We start from the raw sequence: 21434 nt of genomic DNA on the forward strand, positions 1-21434 counted from the left end.
ATTTTGCTGTGGGCGTCGTGTTTGTTGAGTCACTGTTGGATGTGTTGTTTTTATTAGAGATTCTAGATTCAAAAGGCTGTTTCAGTGTAGAAGTGACAGTGTTGAAACTGATGCATGGTACGGTTTCAGTAGCCCTGAACTTTGTTGCTGAAGGGGTACTTAGCAGGTAAAGAACCAGGTATTTTCCTCATTAGTTGGTAGAGACCAAACTCAGAGCTAAAAGAGAGTGACTATTGGACTCCACATGAATGATAATGTTGCTCTATAACTGCTTGGTGAGTAAATAAACAATTAATTGCTAACAACCATATCAACTTAAAAGTTGATGGCATGTCAGTAATGTGTTCCTAGCTTGTGTCCACTTCCCACAAGTGGCCAAAACAATCACTTATTGCAGGTTAAAGGATTACTTACTTTAGAAGACCAATGTGTAACATAGGTTCTCCTATATGCTTGGTAGGGGAGGGAGAGGTGAGTTGGTTGCAATCTACAACCTCACCGCGAGCTGAACCAAAATCCTACACACTGGTCCTTTAAACGGTCACATCAACATTAAGAAATGATTGGGGCATGCTGAAAATGTTGGGTTTAAACTTTGGACCCTGGTCAAACATTTTATTATTTCAGGTGGACAGCAGACATTGGATCATGAAAATATCTTTGTACATACAACCTATTGAATAACATTTTGATTTGACCATATGTTTTGCGTAGGGCGGGCATATTCAACTAGCCCTTACATACAGCCCTTTTGAATTTTTCTATGGCCCTCAAGTCTTCAAATCAGCTTTGCGTGTGTATGATATAATAAACAAAACAAAAGTGCATTTCGCTGAGCTACTTTTAGACATCTGAACCAATAACCAATAATCAGTCTGGAAAGCTTGTGTATTTTATGTAATGTAGCTTGTGTAATGATGTCCTTCAACTATTGTGGGGCGCTGTAGGATTCTGGGTTGTGACATTCCCATGTGCAGCTGGCTGAGAGACCGCCTTTGTGCAAATGTCATTATTTCTTAGCATTTATACTGTTTTTATAATGTGTTTGTTCAGAATTCAGTGCTTTATGATGATAATTGTCATTTTTGTGCTGGGTTATTGTTACATAATGACGGAGTTCCATTTCTTCACTCCAGCTGTATCTTTTCATGGTAATTTGAAACGCGACTACATATTATTAAATGCAAAGACAGAGTAGCAGTGAAAAGCGCTATTCAGCTCTCAATTTGCACTGCATAGGATCACGTTTACAAATAGAAAGCGTGTGGAAAGCAAGTGAAAAACACATGGTATATTGGAATTTACATTGGAATGCGGATCAGTGTTGGAAGTCCGATATGTGATGAATGCCAAATGTCAATATAAGACACCAATCTCTACTTGATTATTATGTAACTTGTTATAGGAGTATCTACGCTATATCAAACAAGCGTCAAGCCTCTAAAATTTGATTCTCACACCACACTGAAATGACTCGAAAGTGTGAAATAATTTATGTATGTTTGGTATGTGTTACAAAGTGGTCATCATTAATGTGTAGCATATGCTATTTAATGTGCTATCACATGCATGTTGTACTGCATATGCTCCTTTAATCCTTTTGAAACTACAATTAGCCCCATATATTGACCTTCAGTAAATGGTAATCCTTTTTCATGCAATGTGAACCCATTACATCTGACTGTAGGACCGTCACTGATCCCTGCCTCCCTCCTCTCAGGGGAGGAGAGAGATGTGTGAAGGGCAGAGGAGAGGAAAAGAAGCTTCAAACATGGACTTGAAGTAAAAAATGAAACAGAGGAGTGTTGTAGGCTTAAATGGAGCCTCTTGTTTATCTCTTTACCTGGGGCGTTGCTGCTGTGTGTGGATTTAGCTCACAAGCAGCCAGCAGCACAGTGGAGCGGTACAATCCATACAGACACATTCCTGTGTGTGTGCCCCCAGCACTCCATGTCCCGTGTTGAATAAACGAGAGTTAAGCGGTGCTGCCAGATAGAGTAAGACAGAGCTCAATCTGCAGTTTAGAGTGGGAGGACACAAAGACAATGCTGCATAATTGCTCCTCACGTGTGTCATGTCTATCAACGTCAGTGCATGCTGCGCGTTCTTGCCCTAAGCTGGTGAAGAGCCAGCATGCCACGTCCTCCTGGCTACTTTGTGGGTGGATCGATGTGTGCACATTTGGTGAAATCATATGTTTCCTTTGGAGAATGTGGGTGAATCTGTGTGTGTGATCATACTGTGTAGGCCGCAGCAGCTCTTTGATTTCCTTCAACAGGAGGGAAATATCCCATGGAGAGGTACTGCAGGCTTATAGCGTCTTAGCACAAAGATTAGCTTTATTCAGCAGCAAGCATATGAAGGATGGCTGATTAAAGCTGAGATGACTTTGAAAGCAAAAAAGACACCTTGATATACTGTATGGTAATAAAGCTGTGGGCTTTATAAACAGAAGATTATGTTGTATACAGTTAAGTCTCCCTAAAAGCTCTGTTTGTTCTTTGCAGGGGTGGATTTAGTGATTTGGGGGCCTTTGGCAAACTCAGCATGAGTTTTTCTTTTTGCCTCATTCTTACTGTTCCCTTGACTGGAAATATTATTGGTATCAAGGATCTTACACTTTTCCATAGATGCAGTCATATTCCATATGGTTGGCCCCTGAGGGATGTTTGCCAAAAATTCTTCACAGTCAGACTGACTTGGTGAGAAGTAAAGCTGCAGTGATTAGTAATAAAATTAGTTGTCAACTATTTTCATAATTGATTAAACATTTCAGTCATTTTTCAAGGAAAATGTAAACGGGTTGTGGACTTGCACAAAAGAAGCAAATTAAAGATGTTGTGATGAAAACTTTTTACTTTTTTTTTTTTTTGGACATTTTTTGATAAATGGATTAATTGTGGAAAATTAGAGCTTGATCAATATATCGATTGTTGAGTACTTTAATTGACAACAATGCATCATATTTTTGCAATATCATATGTTTGCACTAGAGCACGACTGATCGGTTGACTGATATTACTGGCTGGATATTGGCCTGTCTGTCTGCCTATATCAGTCTATATTGGTATCAGCATATATGTTGCCCAATATGCACCTGTATGAAAACTTTTTTAACAGAATATAATGCAGATTGTTTTTATTTTTTTCTTTTATAAGCAGCATTCTATGCATAGTTGATCCTGTGTCTTAATTCATGTTAAATAAATATTTTGTTCTATTTGCTTTGTTTTTAATTTATAGGTAAAGATTTACTGTTGCAATGTCTGAAGTCATTTTGGACAACAGAATTAAATTGTTAAACTAAAATAACCTGTCTATATTACATGTCGATGTCACAAGTTTGAACCATATTTGTGGGAATATAGCCAAAATATGTTTATGCATATATTCTATATTCTGTATAAAGAATATTGGCCAGTAAATTAATAAATTAGTTGATGCAGTATTAGTTATAGTGAAAATAATCAGATATATCAGATATAATCAAATGTTAATGATTTAGGTTAGTTTTACACTGCAGCAGACATCAAATTTAAGCAAAAAACAACATCAAATTTAAAGTTCATAGTATAACTGCAGCTATTAGGGTCCCTGTTAGTCTGGGTCTCGAGGTAGATGCCTACCTCGCCCAAAAGTAAAGTCCGCCTCTGGTTCTTTGTGTCTTAGCAGGCAGCTTTAAAAAGGAAGGGTCAGAGTTCAGGGCAGATGTCAGCTAAGTGCCAAAATAGCTTGACCAAGGTCAAGTCACATGCATGTTTTCTCAAACATGCAGCAGATGCCCGATTACATTTGCTTTAGTCCCGCATAGCCAGACCTATTTAATCAGTATATTAATTTGTACATATTTTACACAGTCAGCGTTACTTATAACTTGTAACTTGATTGAGTAGACTAAGGCTCGGAAAGCAGCTTAGTGTGAGTCAGGAAGGTCAGAGATCTTTCCTTGTTGAGCTCATCTGCCTAACTACACAAACACACAAACACACACTAATGCACAGACTTGTTCAGACAGGGCTTACTGCTGCTTTTTAATGTGCTAGTAAATAAATGCTCATGACTTTCACTGCTGATGTCTCTACTTTAATGAAGATACTGCGGCACAAACAGCAACTACTATTATTGATATTAGTGATACTGATATAGACTAATACTGATTTTGCTTGTTATTTTAACTTGATTGGGAAGCACTGTAAATTTAAACAAGTTAGAGGGAATACTACATAACATCTGTGTTTTACAGCAATGCCATAGAAATAATGATGTCCTTCTGCGCTCATTTTCTGCTCTGTTGTGTATTGATTGTCAATTTAAACATTAACTGAAACAAAGTTAACAGGCTGTTGCTGTGTGATTAATAAAGCAGCGGAGAAGTCTGGAATGCCAAGTTCTCCCAGCTGTAGTCGTACATTATGAGACTTCAGCTGACTCCTGAAAAAGAAGGAGCAGCGGGGGCAAAAAGATTAGGAGGCTTGTAAGAACTGGGCCAGCATATGAGATTCGCCCAGTCCTGCAGAGGTCAGCTTCTTCTGACCAAAGCAAAGCCATGGTTATTTCAGGAGACTAAGAGCCCACATCTCTGAGAGGTATTTCTTTCCATCAGTTTGTATTAAAAGGCAGGAAAGGAAAAATTGGCTGGAAGAGTAAGTTTAACATTCAAACTAGGACATTAGCTACACATCACTTTGCTTGATATTTAGGTCTCATAATCTTTTGCAGTAGTCTACTTTGCTGGAAATATAGGACATTTGTACCTCCCCCAGTGTGGTCCAGAATAATTTCTCCTATGCAGTGCACTGCTTTTATGAGATCATTGCATAGTGTTGAATTAATCTGTTCCACACAAACAAGAACCCGCTCATTATCTTTAGATTGGTTCACTTGTTGGACCAAGCTCAATTTGCTGTGGTCGGCATGTCACAGCACACGAGGCATGAGCGTGAGATGCAACCGTGGCAAGATTTAAATAATGGCCTGCCTGAGGTGATACAGTACGAGAGAGTGAACATGGTGATCCCAGCATCAGTTATGACACCACCACTTCAACACACTGCCATAGCTCTTGCACCACACACACACACACACACACACACACACACACACACACCACCCAAACATGCTAAAGTCTGTCCTACTGTCGATTTGCTGAGACTGTAGCCAAGGCAACAGTTTGTTCTGAAAAATTGTCACAACTTTACAGTCTTAAATGTTTCTCCTGAAACACATGGAGAGGTCAGTAAAAACTCAAGACAAAGACAAGCGTATGACCAAGACACATAATTTCTTCACTGACGTGCATACCTTGTTCTTTTAATCCTAAATAACAAAAACAGCTTTAAGTGGTTTTTGTCATGCTGCTCTAAAGTAGTACTCTAAAAGTAAACCAGCAGTAACTAGAAGAGTTCACTCAGTATGAGTGCAGATCCCCACTAGGCAAGAGATGGTGAAGCACTGCTCTGTTTTTATAAATACTAGTTTATATGTGGGAATCATGCATGCCTGTTTTTTGTGCACGCACATCCGTGATCAACAGCATCTTGCTACTGAGTGTTGACTGCAGTATGAGATTTGAGACACATTCTAGATGAACCTTGCTTTTTCTGTCTAGCAAAACAGAGAGAGCAACAGAGCATGTACACTGAGCAGTGTTTTGAGAAAGTTTGAGCGTGCACAGGGGACCAAACCAAGACAGAAAAGTACTCAGCACATAGGGTGCAACATTGTATTTCACTAATGGGAGAAAAGATGGGGTTAAACACTCAAGGCTGCACGGGGCAGCGTTCACCCTGCTGGGAAGCACGGGCGTCCCTTCTTTCTAATTAACAAGTACTTGACAGAGCTGCTCAGACAAACAAGGCAGCCGAGCACACAGCAGCCATCTGCAGCGGCCTCGTCTGCCGAGGCTTTGATGCTGATTTGAGCCAATGATGAAGTAAGTCGCACTGACATCAGGCTGCACGCAGGCCTTTGAAGGGAGCAGACTCACACGACGGCTCACAATCTGTGCTGCAAGATGACAAGTCCACACAGATAAAGCCATCTGACAGTGGAGGAGGACCTCGAAGCCCGGAATAAAAACAGAATATTGACATGAAACAAGACGGGAAGCACAAGTACCTGCACGACAAGCAGGTGATGATGGTGATACGATGTAAGTGTGCATATAAACGTATGCCACAAACACATTGGATGGTTAGAGGAAAAGCAGTAAGGCCTGAAAAAATGAATGAATGCAATTGTGTGTGTATGCGCATATGTGTGCCACAGGAAAGTCCCCTGCACAGAGCTCATTGATCTGAGTCACCCCCCCCAACAATCCCCTCCACAGCTCTCTGGTATCAGCTGAGAGGAGGCTGATGGTCTTGGCTGCCACCCAGTCTCCCCCTACGTCTGACAAATGACATGCACTGTGGACCTGATGCTAAAACTCTGCCATTACTGGTCAACACTGAATCATTACTCATTCCATAAAATCTGTCATGTCGGTTTTTGCATCAAACACAATATTCTCTGTATTATGGCAGTGTAAGGTGAGATCCATTACCTGTGCATCACTTTTCTGAGTAAATCTTTGGACTCTTCTGTGCTGATGTGGTTGTGCTTCTTTTAGATGTGGCAGTAACTAATAATACACCAGACATGTTTGTTAGCTCAAAGCCCTTGTTCATGCATTTGAACTATATTTATTAGCAGCAAAAGGTGTCTCTATAAATCGCTCTGTTGGTCTGTCAGTCCGTCGGTCCGTCGGTCAGTTGGTCAGATTGAATGTTGCAAATTGCTGAGGTTATATGTCCAGAAAAGAATAGCTTGTTCAACAATATTTCTCTCTTTCTAGCTTCACTGACTTGACACATTAAAAGGCAAGGCGAAAAGCTTGCTGTCCTAGAGCGAGATAAGACACAACAAATTGTTCAAATGGGGCAGTGCAAACTTTTAGACAGTCTCTTCTAGAAGGCATGCAGTGTTGCTACTGGTTGTGGGTGATGGAAGTACTTGCATGAAGAATGAAAAAAATAACTCTTGAGAGATGAAGTTTGTGTTTGTTGGATTGTTGGTTTGAAGTATAATGATGTCTTGACATTATAACATGATATATATAATTAAATACATTCGGCCTTCAAACGTCGCCTATGTGTGGGTGAAAATGTCAGTGTATTTCATGCCAAAGAAAGGTCAGCCTGACCACCTTGCTTGAATGTTTATAGGCTCAGCTTTTAACTTAAATGAGACAAACTTCATCAGGTGGAATGGCTGCGGTCTGGGACAAAGAATAGCTCTCACTCAGCTATACTGTTGCAGCGTCTTCCCTCAGAGCAGGCTGGGTGGTCTAGAGGGACTATCTATATCAGTATCACTTTATTGGAAGGGGTGTGTATAAGGCTGTCATTACTCTGTCATAAGCATGTAACAACACCTGTTATGAGTCTTTATAGTGGTTGGTGGTTACTCCTGAGATGAGCCTTGTTATGTTTAGTGACATTTTTAAGACAAGCCCAACTGGCACAACTTTAGTTTAAGTCCGGGAAATTATTCATGACACCCTTAACAAAAGCATTTGACAGAGTAGAAAACATTATTGTTTGTTTAATGTCAAGTTGTCATGTCAACTTTGCATTAAAAATAACAATTGAATGACATTTATTTTTTAAACATTAATTAAAATGCCCTCATGTTAATGATGTATGTCATGACATGGTTAGTGTAATGACAATCTTATGCACACCCCTTCAAAGTGTTAACAAAATACTTAGTGGCTAAATGCTCCTCTATGTTCACTTGCTAGTTGCTGATTTTGTATTTCTGCCATTTGGATGCTGAAAGGATGATGTGCAGTCAGTTAAAGGCATAATATGCAACATTTTCCTAAAAAAAAAACAGAAAAAAAAACAATGTATTGATTCAGAAACATAATCTCTTTCAATCATCCCTCATCTGCAGAGACCCTGCCCTCTGTGTGGATTTTTCATTATTTTGCTGTGCCCAGAATGCATTACCAACCCAAAATGTTGGTATCTGGGAATGAGAGACAACAATAAATCATATTTCTAGTGTATTTTCAAACAGCACAAACAAATCCTACTGATTCTACCTTTGAGGGGTTTTTTTTTCACTAAAAATAGCTGCCCGCTGCTGAGAAACAAACCTGTAAGACTGTACCAAAACATTATATTTTCGCACAATAAAAACAAAACAATGAGCTAAAAGATGCTACAGTGGAATTATAGTTGCGTGGTAATGCTCTGTGGGTTTGCCACCACAAGCGGCGCCTTTGACATTACACTGTTATTTGATTATTATACAAATATTGGTTTTAGCCCCTTTAAGGCTGGAAACAGTGTTGCAGATCTGGTGTGTATATTTGACATCCCAGTTTGAGGAGAATGTGGAACAACACAATCTTAATACCACAAGGAGTTGTTGCAGATAAACTTTGCAAACAAACTTGTGCTGGCATTGTCACATATGATAGCACAAGAGGTAACAGAAAAAAGACTTTCTTTACACTGTTGAAACAGAATACAAGATTCATTCTCTTGGGATTTTGCTGCTCTGAAGATCTGAATCTCTGAAGAAGATTGTTCTAAAGATGAGTGGCATTTTATTATTTTTTTTTCTTCTTGAGAAGAAAAGCGAGTGCTTCTGTTCTAATTGTGCAGAAGCATGAAGTGGCTCATCTCCTGTGTACCACTGGTGGTCAAACACTTCACACCCACTCTCGTCACTTCTCGGTAGACCTAAACAAGTGAGTCATGTGGTAAAAGAAAGTGACAGCTGCAAAAGGCCATTTTGAACCCCCCTAGAGAAGATAAGGCTCGAGAAGATAAGATGCCGCCCCTCCTGTAAGTGATACAGGCTTTGAAATCCATATTCTGCTTTATTACTTGCAGAAAATGCATCTCCTTTACAACCAGAGAGAACTCACACACTGTAAGTCATGACTAGGCACTAAAATGGCCAAAGAGACATTTTAAAAATCAAAATAGCCTCAATTCATATTTTACCTCCCTTGCATTTTGGGAGAACTTCCAAAAGCTCTAATAGAGGAAGGCATATAATCATTGTGCTTGATTTCAATTGTTAATGTCAACATCAAAAGCTGCCTGAGCAAGAGCGCTGAGCTTGAAACGCATTTCCTACCTATCTGTATGTCACAGTACTCCCACTGCTGTGTTCTTCTGCTCCATGTGCACTTTTAAACGTGTCCATCAGAAGCCTTAGTAAACATTTTTACTTTTTAGTGAGCAGCTATGAGAAAAAGTATATATGAAAAGATCAAACCCACTGGAGACAGAGACAGCGGATTTCTGCATGTTGTCTAGCTTCTCCTCCATTTTAACAAAACAACAGACACACTGGAGCGGGAAACAAATAGAAATGGTCTGTTTTTGTTTGCTGAAGTAGAAGCAACACACCGTGTTTTCTTTTCTCTGTTTCTCCTGCTCACACTACACATGACCACCCTTGGTTAGATGCTTTATGTGTCCACCTTTAAACTCTGCAGAAAATGAGTTCCCCAACAACTCAAAATTTCTCAGCAAAGGAAAAGTGTGAAGCAAAAGTCAAAAATATTCAAATCTATTCAGCTCAGTTTGTGTTATTTTAGTCAAGCACGTGGTCTTGTGCTGTCTGAGTAATTAATGATGTTTATTTTTGCATTCAGGTAGCTTCCTGTCTCTGATGTTAATGATGAGGAGAATTGTTTTTGAAGTTCATGGATTAATGGACTGTGTTAATGAATGAGACACATTTTCTACTTTGCTAATGTATAAAATAGAAATTAGGTACATAGTCTGTCAGCTCCATTCAAGTGGAATAGTATTGTTCTTTACTGTGTAGCGCATGGAAGCAACAGCTTGTATGAAATTTACACTTTAGGCAGATATATTTACAATTTTCTGTCCTGTATTAAGCTGCTGGGCCCAGTTCAGTTGCTCGCGGTATACACATAAACACTCGCTGAGCTGCAGGTCTGACCAGACTCCAGTCGTATAAGGGGCTTTAGCTGCACAGCTAACTGAGCCAACAGTAGCTGGGAGGCTAGCTATAGCCAGAGAATTAGCAGAGGGTAAAGCAAGAAGCAGTTAATTACTCTGGTGATACGGTGCGCCCTGTTTGTTTAGAATTAACTTTGACAGGTGGCCATATTTTACATGCTGCTTCCTCAACCTGAGGGTTTATATAGACCCCTTTACAGTTGTAAACAATGGAAGTACGGCAGACCACAGCAGCTGCAGTGGGCCACTGCAAACACAAGCAGTTTTGATCACGTCTTCAGTCCAGTCAACACATTTAAAAGCTTGCAGCCATAGATGCCAACGATTACTCTGAAAAGGTGGTGATCCTGTTGGAATTTGGAGAACGTGACTTCTGTTGCCGAAATGCGCGTGAAGCTTTTCGATCACATCAGTTGTAAAAGGGTCTATAACAACGTCATCATGCAGAAACCTACATCACGTTTGAATATATAATGAATGCTACAGAGAAGACAGAATAATATAAAAACCTCAAAATAATGGACCAGCCCTTTAAAATTATATTACTGAACAGCTGCAGCTCTAAATGTGAGTCATGTGCATGATGCAAAAAGACTTTCTCTTCTGTTTTTCAGACCCTGGGGATTTATCCTGGGTCATAAACCTCCATGGAATTCAATCCACATCTGTTCGACTTTCTTTATTGTTGTGCTTCAAACCTCTTCACTGTTAGCTGGTGCCCTTCTTGTCATTAAGCTGTATAGCTATGGGGTTGTCTCACTGTCTCTCTGTGTCCAGAAGAAGTGATACGTATGGTCTCATATGATTAACATCCATCATATAAGCCCGTTTCCACAGGGCTGCCATGAGAATAATGATGTCTGTGAAACATTGGCTACACTGCCAATAAAACATCAACCACCCCTGTCACTCATATCTCATCTCATTAACCTCCAGGCGACACACTCACACACCCACCATATATACAGTATCATATTCATATCCACCCGCTCCAAGGCAGTGTGTTGGCTGCTGTTTTGTGTTGTCGCGTGCGTGTGTGTGCGTATATCGGCTGAGGCTGCTGTCATGAGGAGATAGCAGTTCCCCCGGGGTCGTCAGTGACCTTGTGCTTCTCAATGAGCTTCTTTCTCATGTTCAAACAGAGCGAACACTCCCAGCAGTTCTCCTGCCTCCTGAACAGTCGCAGCTCCTCATTATTCCTCCTTCATATGTCACAGAGACGCACTACGCTTCCCACCTGTGGCCTTGCCGGATGTTGTGTGTCACGGATCAAATTTGTCTTCATCTTCGTGTTTCCTCTGATCTCTGTGGTGCTTTGTTCTGCGTATGAGCTCATTTGGCTTTCAGTGACAAAGTTCTGTCAGCGAGATTATCAAGTAACACCACCATACAACTGTCACTACTGCCACAACTCATCCTCCTGCTGCGACTTTTGTAACTCCGGCTCCTACTGTCTTTTGCTTGGGACTTATACCTCTTTCGTATTCACATGTACACCTGAACATTACACCCATATGTCATTGTTGAGCATCTCATTCCAAATCCATGCGCATTAATATGGCGCTTTAACAGCCTCCACTCTCCTGAGAAGGATTTACTCCAGACTTTGGAGCCTGGCTGCAGGGAATTTTATTATGCCTCCATGCCAGATTGTCCGCCCGCCTGTACATATGTACGTCTGTACAGCCATCCATCCCATTCTTATTAAGTGATATCTGCCTTGACTTTATTCAAATTTGGCACAAATGTCCACTTGGACTCAAGAATAATCTGATTGGAACATGGAGGACAAAGTTCACTGCAACTTCACAAAACATGTTTTTGACCATAACTTATAAATATCATATGATAATTGTGACAAAATTAATAATCAGTGGTACAAAAAGTCTGTGGTGGAGTGTCAGTACATGGCCGTATCCCTGCTGTTTATCATGGGATCATCATCAACGGAAAGTATGCAGTCTGGGAGTGCTTCTGTCAAAAGCACCAAAATCAAAATATACTAAGTAGAGGGTTTAAACAGTGTAAACTCCTGATCCGCATATATCTGATAATGAGCGCTGGTTCACAGACCTGTGCTCAAGAGCAGGACTGGAGGAGGTGGTCCACCCAACTCTAATTAACACGTTCTTTTATACTTTACTACTCATATAAATCTCGTAACGTACAGCAGTCTCAAATGGTCGACTCTCTCTCAGTTTCAGCATAATTTAAAACAGTGAGTGGTGTTGTGAGCCATTTTCAACCCAGGAAATGCCGTTCAATGAGAAATGTCAGCATGAACACCAGTACTGATGTGTTTTATCACAGTGCAGTAACATAATTAAGTTTACAGCTCAAAAAACATGTTTAAGTGTGCAGTACCTCTGTACCAATCAGAGAGTGCTGTAGGCAGGACACTGAGAGAGACTGTGGAGTGATGACTACAGACAGAGAAGCAGTTGCACATTTTTCAATTAATTCATTTAATCAGCAATCTGTAAAGAATGAAGTATAAATGCAACTATACAGTATGTACATGTACAGTGCTGTTGCACCCTGGGTGGACAAGGATGCAAGGCAGGCTTTGTTGATTTCCATATTAACAACTGATGTAGATGTAATAAGTTACCTTTTCAAATTGTGTGCCAGGTCTAAAATTGGGCTACTTTTTAAATGTTGCAAGTTTTTTGTCTGCTGGTTGGATTGACCTATTTTGCATGCAAATCACATTAATATCTGTCAACACACATCCATATTTTAAATCAAATAATGACACCAGATAAACATCCACACCCACATAAACACACACAAATACTATACTATACTATTACACATTACAGTAAAAAAAAAAAAAAAAAAAACGCTGATAATGCTACCATTAATTACTCTCAACAAAATGTCCAAGAAGCTTCACCAGTGAAGCATACTGTCTATTTTAAGGCTGGATTCCATCACACTCTATTGTACTGGCATTCCTGTTATTGTAGTCACCCCCTACAGCATATCTCTAATGTCATAGTTATTCCCCCTGGAGATAAATACCAGCCATCCCTGCACAGAGGTCATAGCGATATCTAATCCATATTATTCCCTCTAGTGGCTGACATTTTTTCGGGTTTGGGAGTCAATTTCACTGTTCATCATGGAGAACGGGAGTGGGGGGGGGGGTGGGGGAGTCCACAGGGGCAAGAAGGACAGGAATCATAATAACGATAGGTCAGTTTTTATATATAAATATGCTGTTCTAATTTGAGTAAAAAATCATTTTCTTTATTTTGGCATAGTTGGTTGCAGCCACCTGACCAGTGCATGACGTGTGTGGACTGGGAAAACATGAGAACAGGATGAGATGTGGGTCATTCTTCCTGGATTGGAACAGGACTCTTTTTGCATAGTATTATTGTGTGAGTGGGATGGGACAGAAGTGAAAACCCACTCCCATGTCACCTCTAATCCCCTCCTCATGCCTGAAGTTATCATGTAGGGCCGGAAAAGAGCACTCAGGGACAGCAGAGCTGCATCACCTCATTATCAGATACGAAATAGAGATATAAAGTTAACGCTCTCTAGTTGGGCGGCGCAGTGACTCATCAGGGCGCACACGGGGGCCTGAAGCAGATATTCCCTTATCTCTTGTGAACTAACAAACAGTCATTAATGGTAAATTATTATACATCTCAAAGGGTTTATAAGCCGGATGACTTCAAAGAGATGGTCCTTTGCAGCGAGACTCTTTGATGTAAGGAAGTCTGAAGTCTGTCACAGGATTATGAACCAAGGAGCATTACTTTTATATTAAGCTTCTGCGCGTACCCTAATGGCTTAGGAGAAATTCAAATTGAATAGATAACATCATGGTTAAAGAATTGGTTGGTTACAGTTTAAAGTATGAGAAGCACTTAATATATTTTAATGCTTACATTGCTAACTTTGTTTTACTTACAGGCCCAAGATGTCGCTAAAGCTAATATCCTGTCAAGAGTTTGTTGTACAGTAACTCATTTTGGTTAGGGCCACGGGTATGACAAGATGATTTCAACAGGCGGAGCTAAAGTACACTTTACAGCCTGGACCACATTAAGACAAGTTCAGCGAGTGCAAAGTTAAATGTGTAAGGAATGTGAGTGATATCTATCTACAGCTTCACACTACAGGATCCATTCCCTTTCGCTCTGCCTGTCTAAGCTGTGAGCCCGGTCTTGGCAATGGCTAAGATATTTAATCTGTGAGTCAGGGTCAGTATCTACTGTGTGTAGTACAGTGCAGCCTCTTCATTGCTCCTCCTCCTCTCTGTTTCAGTGAGTCAGTGCTCCTCCGTCAATCAATAATCGTTTGAATTTGGCTCCTCATTAATATGGAGGGACAATGAGCTCTGAGAGACTGAATTCTGGCAAAGTTTGTTCCCCTTGTCACCTTCTGTTTTTAATGAACTCTGTCAGGGTTCATCACTGTCGGCTGTAGCAAACAGACCTCCCCTCTCATCTCTGTGTGGTTCATAATGTGGATGATGCTGTGAAGTCCAGTGCACAACAACATCCAAAGGAATGGTGGGAATCTGTACCTCATCAGCATTCTCACACTTTCATCAATTGAAAATAAAGCCAGCAACATTCAGTATGTGATGTTTAGCAGGTATAATGTTTAATGTTCACCATTTTCGTTGAGCATGTCAGCATACTAACATTTGCAAAGGCTGATGGCTGATGGGAAAGTCTTTATTTTGCAAGTGCTTGGTCATAAATCAAAGTACTGGACAACTACAATTTGACCTGATGGTTGCACAAGATGGAGGGATAGACGGTCACCAAAGTTACTACAATTCAGCTTTAGGGGGACATGAACATCAACGCCATATTTTACAACAATCCATCTAAACACTGTCGAGACATTTGACTGAAACCACAAAGGTCAGCCTCATGGGACTACAGTGCAGCCATCACCAATGTCAGTAGAATTGGGAGGATGAATTTTTGTACACAATACACCTAATAGTTGCTGAGATATTTCAATATGGGCAAAATTGGTGGACTGACCAACAGACCGATACTGCTATTCCTAGAGCTGCACCACTAGCGAGGCTAAAATTTAAGACAAGCACACACAGCTGTGAGTATGATTGCATCCACAGACACACACACAACCACTTGACCTCTGTGGATACAGGATAAGGAGTGGGAATAAGTCACACTGATGGAAAAAAAAAATCTGCCAAGTCCAATGATACCTGCTGCAAACTGCATCGTCCAATGATGCTTCCTACAAGTGCCTAAAACAAACAGCTTATGAGTTATGAAAGGGGTGTGGCAAAACATAGGAGGCGGGGCTAACACACCATTGAAATAGAAGCTCTCTGCTGAGACCATTGATGCCTCCCACAAGATTCTACAACAAACGGTTCATGAGTTATGAAAGGGTACATGCCTAACATTGCAGGAGGTGGGGCAAACCGTCATTGATGATAAAGGAACTCGCCCGAGTGCAATGATGCCTGAGTCTATGACAAACAGGTCATAAATTTTGTCATATTACATGAATCCATTTAGAAATTATGCACCTATTTGTTACAGGCCTCTTCATTTGCCCTGTTTTTGCCAGTTGGCATGAATCAGCTGTCGACTGGCTCATGAACAACCTTTCACTAAATCTTGTCTGAGTTTGTGAATCAATTTGGAAGTTTGAGATAGGCACTTCCATTGCCATGCTTCCTTTTAACCAACAGCCATGAACACAAACACACACCTTCACACACACAGTCTCCATGCCAAATTCCAGCCTCTTAGGGTGAAAACTGGGCACCAAAAGGTGTGAAATTTTTGTAGACCAACCAACCAAGTGACCAACAGAGCTGCTGGTTGCAGCTCTCGCCTCATTCTTGATCATCTCTAAGCTTCAGGAATGGCAAATTACTACTGGGGTGCTGACAAACTGAGTTAGATTTTTTCTTCACAAGCTGCTTGTGGAGAATATTGTAATACATACTCATCACACATTGTATTTTATTGTGATCTGTGTCCAGACACATAACCCAAATAAGGAAGAGCACTTATTAATGCAAGGTGTAAATGTTGCTGTGATCATAATGTTATCAGAGGTTGTATGGCCCTCACTGTGCTCTGATCTTATGTAGGTGTAATCACAATCCTTACAGCGCGCTGGCATCCGTACACAACATAACATTGGTTCAGCTAACACAAAGTATACAGTTAGTTATTGTTTAAATTTATGGAGCGAGCAAGCAAGAACGCTGAAAGAGACACGCCCCTAATTACTGATTATGTGCCTACTCTGTGCCGTGAAAGTGCCAAAAGATGCAATATTCAACAGAAATGTGTGAAAAATGAAAGAAATATGGATGGGAAATGAATGATATACAGTGAGAAATAACTGTGTGTGTGTGTGTGTGTGTGTGACACTGTGCTGTACTCATCTGTGCAGCTGCTCTGCTGTTAACAGGGCATATAATTTACATAGTCACAGAGTCGTCTGCACCCTCACACTGCAACACACTGGGACATGCTTACACAATATTTTTTAGACAAAGAAAGGAATCATTCAATGCAGAATTTACAAGAATGGACAAATAATTAAGAATTTGCTGTAGACAGTGTTTCAGCTTCACAAAATGGGTTTGTTTTCAGGGAGAGTGGGGATAATTTGGTGCCATCTCAAATTACTCACACGCAGGCTTTGCTCTGGAGGACAGAGATCCGATCTCCATGAGGATAATGAGAATGCATTAAAAATACCAGGTTTAAATGCAGAGGCAAGATTGGATTGCTTATTATCCAGAGTAGCTGATTTGCTTCCTTTGCAGGTGACTCACCACACAACTTCTTCTTTCCCTCTGTTTTCAGTTATACATGTCTCCCGCCTCTGCTAGCTGGCTAGCTTCAGCTCTGTCAGGTTGTAAGGAATTGAGCAGGAATATCGATCCTGGACCTATACAGTTTGACAGGCAACGCTCCTACAAATAGTTCCCCACAATACCCAGTCCTACTATAATTAAGTTACCTTGCGAGGCAGCTAGAGAGATTACGCAAGAACCCATCATGCCAGTATTAAAGTTATCCGTTTGTGTCTGTAACTATAATTGTGCAGCCAGTCGGTATCCTAGAAGGGACTACTGGCAGCTATGGGCGTAGTTCCAGATCTGACAACAGCAAGAAGCGCCCATGGAAGTGACTTGTCTTGAACAAACAATGGCAGCTCCTGAAGAGGTTAGCGTAGATACTGCGATAGCATCAGTTATGTCAGAACTGGAGATTATTTCTTCATTGAAAGAACAGAAAAGAATGGCACTGAAGGATTTTCTTGATGGAAAAGATGTTTTCACTGACCTGACCGGCGTTGGCAAGAGTTTGATATGATTTGTTGTTACCCTGTGTTAGACATGATAGATAGATAGTTCATCCTTTCACTTGCCAAGTGTTTTTTCAAAGTGCTTGCCCTTTTCCAAACAGTTTCTAAGATTGACTCTCCAGATGGTTCTGTGTAACAAACCATCTGATCTGTCAGGTTTATGATAATAATTAATAATTAAGGCCCAATACCCTCAAGCCACTGTCCTATAATCAAGTTGAAAACAAGTCAACAAACTGACGTAGGAACAAACAATTCAAACTTTTCACAATGATCCAACTTCTACTTCCAACCTCCACTAACTCTCACCACATCTTGCTGACAGGGATTTGCACTTCTTTTTAGACATAATAAAAACATTAGTGTAATTCTTAGAGAGTAGATTAGACGCTAGTTCCGGTGACAGTAATTCTGGATTTCAAAATAAAAAATAGTAAAAAGTAAAACAGCAGAGTATTTATTTAACCTTAAAAATAAATGAAATGACTAAAAAAAAACACTGATAGCAAACACTATGTGCAAAGGCTGCCCTCCTGAACATTTTTGGGGCAAGTTTGGAGAGGAGTAATATCGATTGGAGTAATGGTGTGGCTCACAAACACACAAACAGACAAACCAAATCATATTTGAAGGATAATGCATCTGTCACAGATACAGCAAAATTTTAAACAACTTAATTTTACCAGTCCAAGTATTCCCATTTGATGTTTTCTGTTTACTGAAACTTTTGCCCTCTCTACTTAACAACTGTAATTGTTTCTATGTCATTTATTTTAAGGTCCAGCATGGATGAGGCAGAGTACCAACAAAGGCTGCAAGCCATAGTGGTGAGAACGTCTTTCATTCTGTCCTGTACTTTTGCCCTTTTACTGTCCACTTCGGTCTGCCTTCAACCAACTTGAACTTTCACCTCATGTCAAAACAATCTTATAGCGCCCACATTGTCTTATGTCACCTCAGTGGAATGGTCTCACTTGATCTGTAGCGCCTGAAGTGAGCATGCAAAGTACATTCCCCAGTTAACTTTCTGGCCAAAAATCACTGATCTGTGAAATAAAAGGTTGGAGGGCCTGAGTGGAGCCTGCTTGACCTCTCTTGAATGTAAAATCTGCCCAAAAACAAGTGACCCACTTCAGCAGAGACAGCGAAGGCCTGGAGTGGACCTCAGCGTGTTTACAGCTTGCATTAATAGTACCGATACCGTGTCAGCATGCATACAATGTGCTGTGTCACTGAACAATTTCTATAGGCATCCATGCACTCGGCCAGCTGTATCTCTCTGCTGTAATCTGTCGGTCACGTCTCCTAAAAATACCCCCCTGCCCCCACTTCACCCTCTCTCTCTGTCGTTCTCGGTACTCTGCTTTCACACAGAAGAAGTCCTTGTCTTCAGGGACCATGACTGCAAAGGGGTGTTACCAAAGAATTATATTAAAAAGCGGGTGTAACCCACCACCGTAACTACAGAGTTCTTGGATCAAGTTCTGTCTGTTGTTAGAAGAAGACATACAGCCGTTTCAGTTATTCCTGTTCACATTAGCCTGCATTTTTGGGAATAATCCAAGTTTTTTGTTGTTGCTGTTAAGAGGTAACTTACAGGAAGACTCTACATGTGAGGGGTAAGTAGTGATAACATTATTTTATGGGTGCATTAGAGCAAAAAAAATGACTTTTAAACAATGTACAGCCTCACATTATAAATAAAATTTTGGTGTCAAAAGATTTTCATTAGTTTCACTAGTGCGTATGTTTTATGTTATAGCTGCAGCAGGTAAATGAAGGGAGTTGGGAGTGAAGATTCAGTCTTCATGTCCTGAAGTAAACGCTGTAAAAGAGAAACTTTTATCATCCCGCCTTATCAGCTGTGGTGCGAGATTTTCTTTCACGGTGTTGTCACAGTCTCAATAACCTTCCAGAGTTTTCCCTCTGATTGTGCTTTAACTGCCTGGTTATCACTTTTTGATGACACACCTCAAAAACCGAGACAGGAAATACCAAGCCGCTCCAGTGTGAGGGTGAACTTTCTTCTTTTCCTCACATTCCCCCTTCAAAGATTGCACTTCTTCTTCCTCTGCCAGGAGAGACGACAACAACAGGAAGCAGAGAAGAAGTTGAGGAGGGAGACAGAGGAGGACTGGTTGAAGACAGCCCAGAAAAAGGTGATTTAAATTTCGCTTCTTTGCCTTTTTCAGTGTTTCTTGAAAGGAAATCCTTAAAACAATTTTTTTTAAAAAGGTTCAAGTTTGGGAAATAGACTTATTTTCTCTTACCAAGTGTCACTTGAGAAAATTAATTGTTACATCTTTTCTTTCTTTCTTTCTTTCTTTAATCTGTACAAAAACCAAAATGTCAAAACTACACATTCTGGTATAATTTGTAGAAATTTGGGGATATTTTGTAGGAAAAAAAAGGCTTAGTCACTTTGTTGCAGACAAAACAATTAAACCCCTGACACTGTCATTTTTACACTTGAACTATGTATTATATATACTCTAATAAATCATAAAATTGCCATCACGTCATTAGAGATTAAGGAACATGCTAAGCTGAAACACTTGCTTCTCTGACAACACCACTACAGCTGCAGCATCCTTTTCAAAATTTATATTATAGTTTATATATTCTGTCATTGTTTGCCTGTTTCACATTTATTTAAACTTAATGCCAAATGTTCGCCACATGAGCGTCTGTTTATGAGTCATAAACAAATCATTAATAATCTTTAAGAAGGAGTAGATGTTTATAACAAGGAAACTGACCAATATGTAAACGGAGTGTCAGTGTTTATTTTCAGTGCAGTGGGCTTTTGTTTCCATGATAATGGACTGAGCTTTACACTGACAGAGAGATGACAGTTATAAACAGCTGATCACAGCTGTTCCTGCAGCGTTCCTGCAGCGTTCTGCAGGAGTGGAAAATCCTGAAATAGAATTTCAACCTATTAAATATACCATTAATGGCTCCAGCTCACTATTTGGACTGCAGTACTGTTGGGTGGAACATGCAAATGTAATGTATTGCTCCTTCAACATTAAATGCAGTAGTTAATGGGTTTTGGAGGTGCTGGTAGATGGATTTTGTAACCAGAAACAAGGTAGGTGTTTCTCCCTGTTTCCAGCCTTTGTGATACACTAATCTAAATGACATCCAGGGGTAGATTCATATTTTTGGAACAGAAATAAGAGTGGCATCAATCATTTCTATCTTATCAATATCTCAGCAAGCAAATAATGTCTAAATATGCCTTTAATGCAGAGAGCCCTGTATTTTAAATGCTGTAAAAACCAACAGCTGAGATCTACCCATTTTGTTTTCATTGTTTCCCTCCTTTCCAGCTGCTTCATGTTAAAAATTGACCACTAGTGTGTCCCACCCTCATGTCCTGTCATGTCTTATGACTGTTGCCAAGCTGAGCTGCTTGTTAGTTGACGTGTAGCTCAAGTGTTCTGGGTGGGGTCACTTACTTGACTCGTATTTACTCCCAGCAACACATTAGGGGGTTGTTTTTAGTTACATATGAAGAAAGCTTACTGGTTTCCTGCTCCAAAACCAAAGATTCTTTGTTACTATGTCAACCTGACCAACAGGAAGAAATACATTTAATGAAAACTGTCTGTTCCACTGGCAAAAATATTAAGGCAATGTTATCAGGGAGGACCTGCAAGAGGGGAAGTGGTGATGACAGAAAGGGAGAAAAGGGAACATTATTTTTGTATGGGCTGGGGATTCCTTGCACTGAGCTGTTATGCATCACATAAACTACTTCACTCTTCCCTGCAGGACATGGTCTTTAGAAAATAAACAACGCATAACAAGCTACATTATCTATGTAGCCCAGCACTGCATCATGCACACTCTAACATCCTCCCACACAAACAGCGTGGAATACATTTCTGCCTCTCTAACCACCCGCTGCCTCGGGGCAAGTGCATTGCTCGCGGCAGGGACAGACCATCACCGCCGCAGTTGAATGAGTTTAGCCTGAAGATACAACAATGCCTCCTTAATCTCTGTCGTGGTTAAATGTGAGAGAAAAAAACATCACTTTCTAACACTGAGAAATCTGTAATATATTCAATGTAATAAATCATAAAATGA

General features: G+C 40.4%; 1 protein-coding gene across 1 annotated transcript in view; it reads left to right on the forward strand.

Annotated features, from left to right (window-relative positions):
* The window catches only part of LOC146309694 (uncharacterized), a 34367-nt gene that overhangs the window by 5254 nt on the left and 7679 nt on the right, over positions 1–21434 (forward strand). The window contains exons 2-3 of the mRNA XM_084743800.1: positions 18115–18163; positions 19415–19495. Of these exons, the coding sequence (XP_084599926.1) occupies positions 18122–18163; positions 19415–19495 (123 nt within the window). The 5' untranslated portion in view covers positions 18115–18121. The remainder of the gene's footprint in view (positions 1–18114; positions 18164–19414; positions 19496–21434) is intronic.

Source organism: Lutjanus erythropterus, chromosome 19 (genome assembly GCF_056507025.1).
Source record: "Lutjanus erythropterus isolate fLutEry1 chromosome 19, fLutEry1.hap2, whole genome shotgun sequence".
In the NCBI taxonomy this organism is placed as follows: domain Eukaryota; kingdom Metazoa; phylum Chordata; class Actinopteri; order Lutjaniformes; family Lutjanidae; genus Lutjanus; species Lutjanus erythropterus.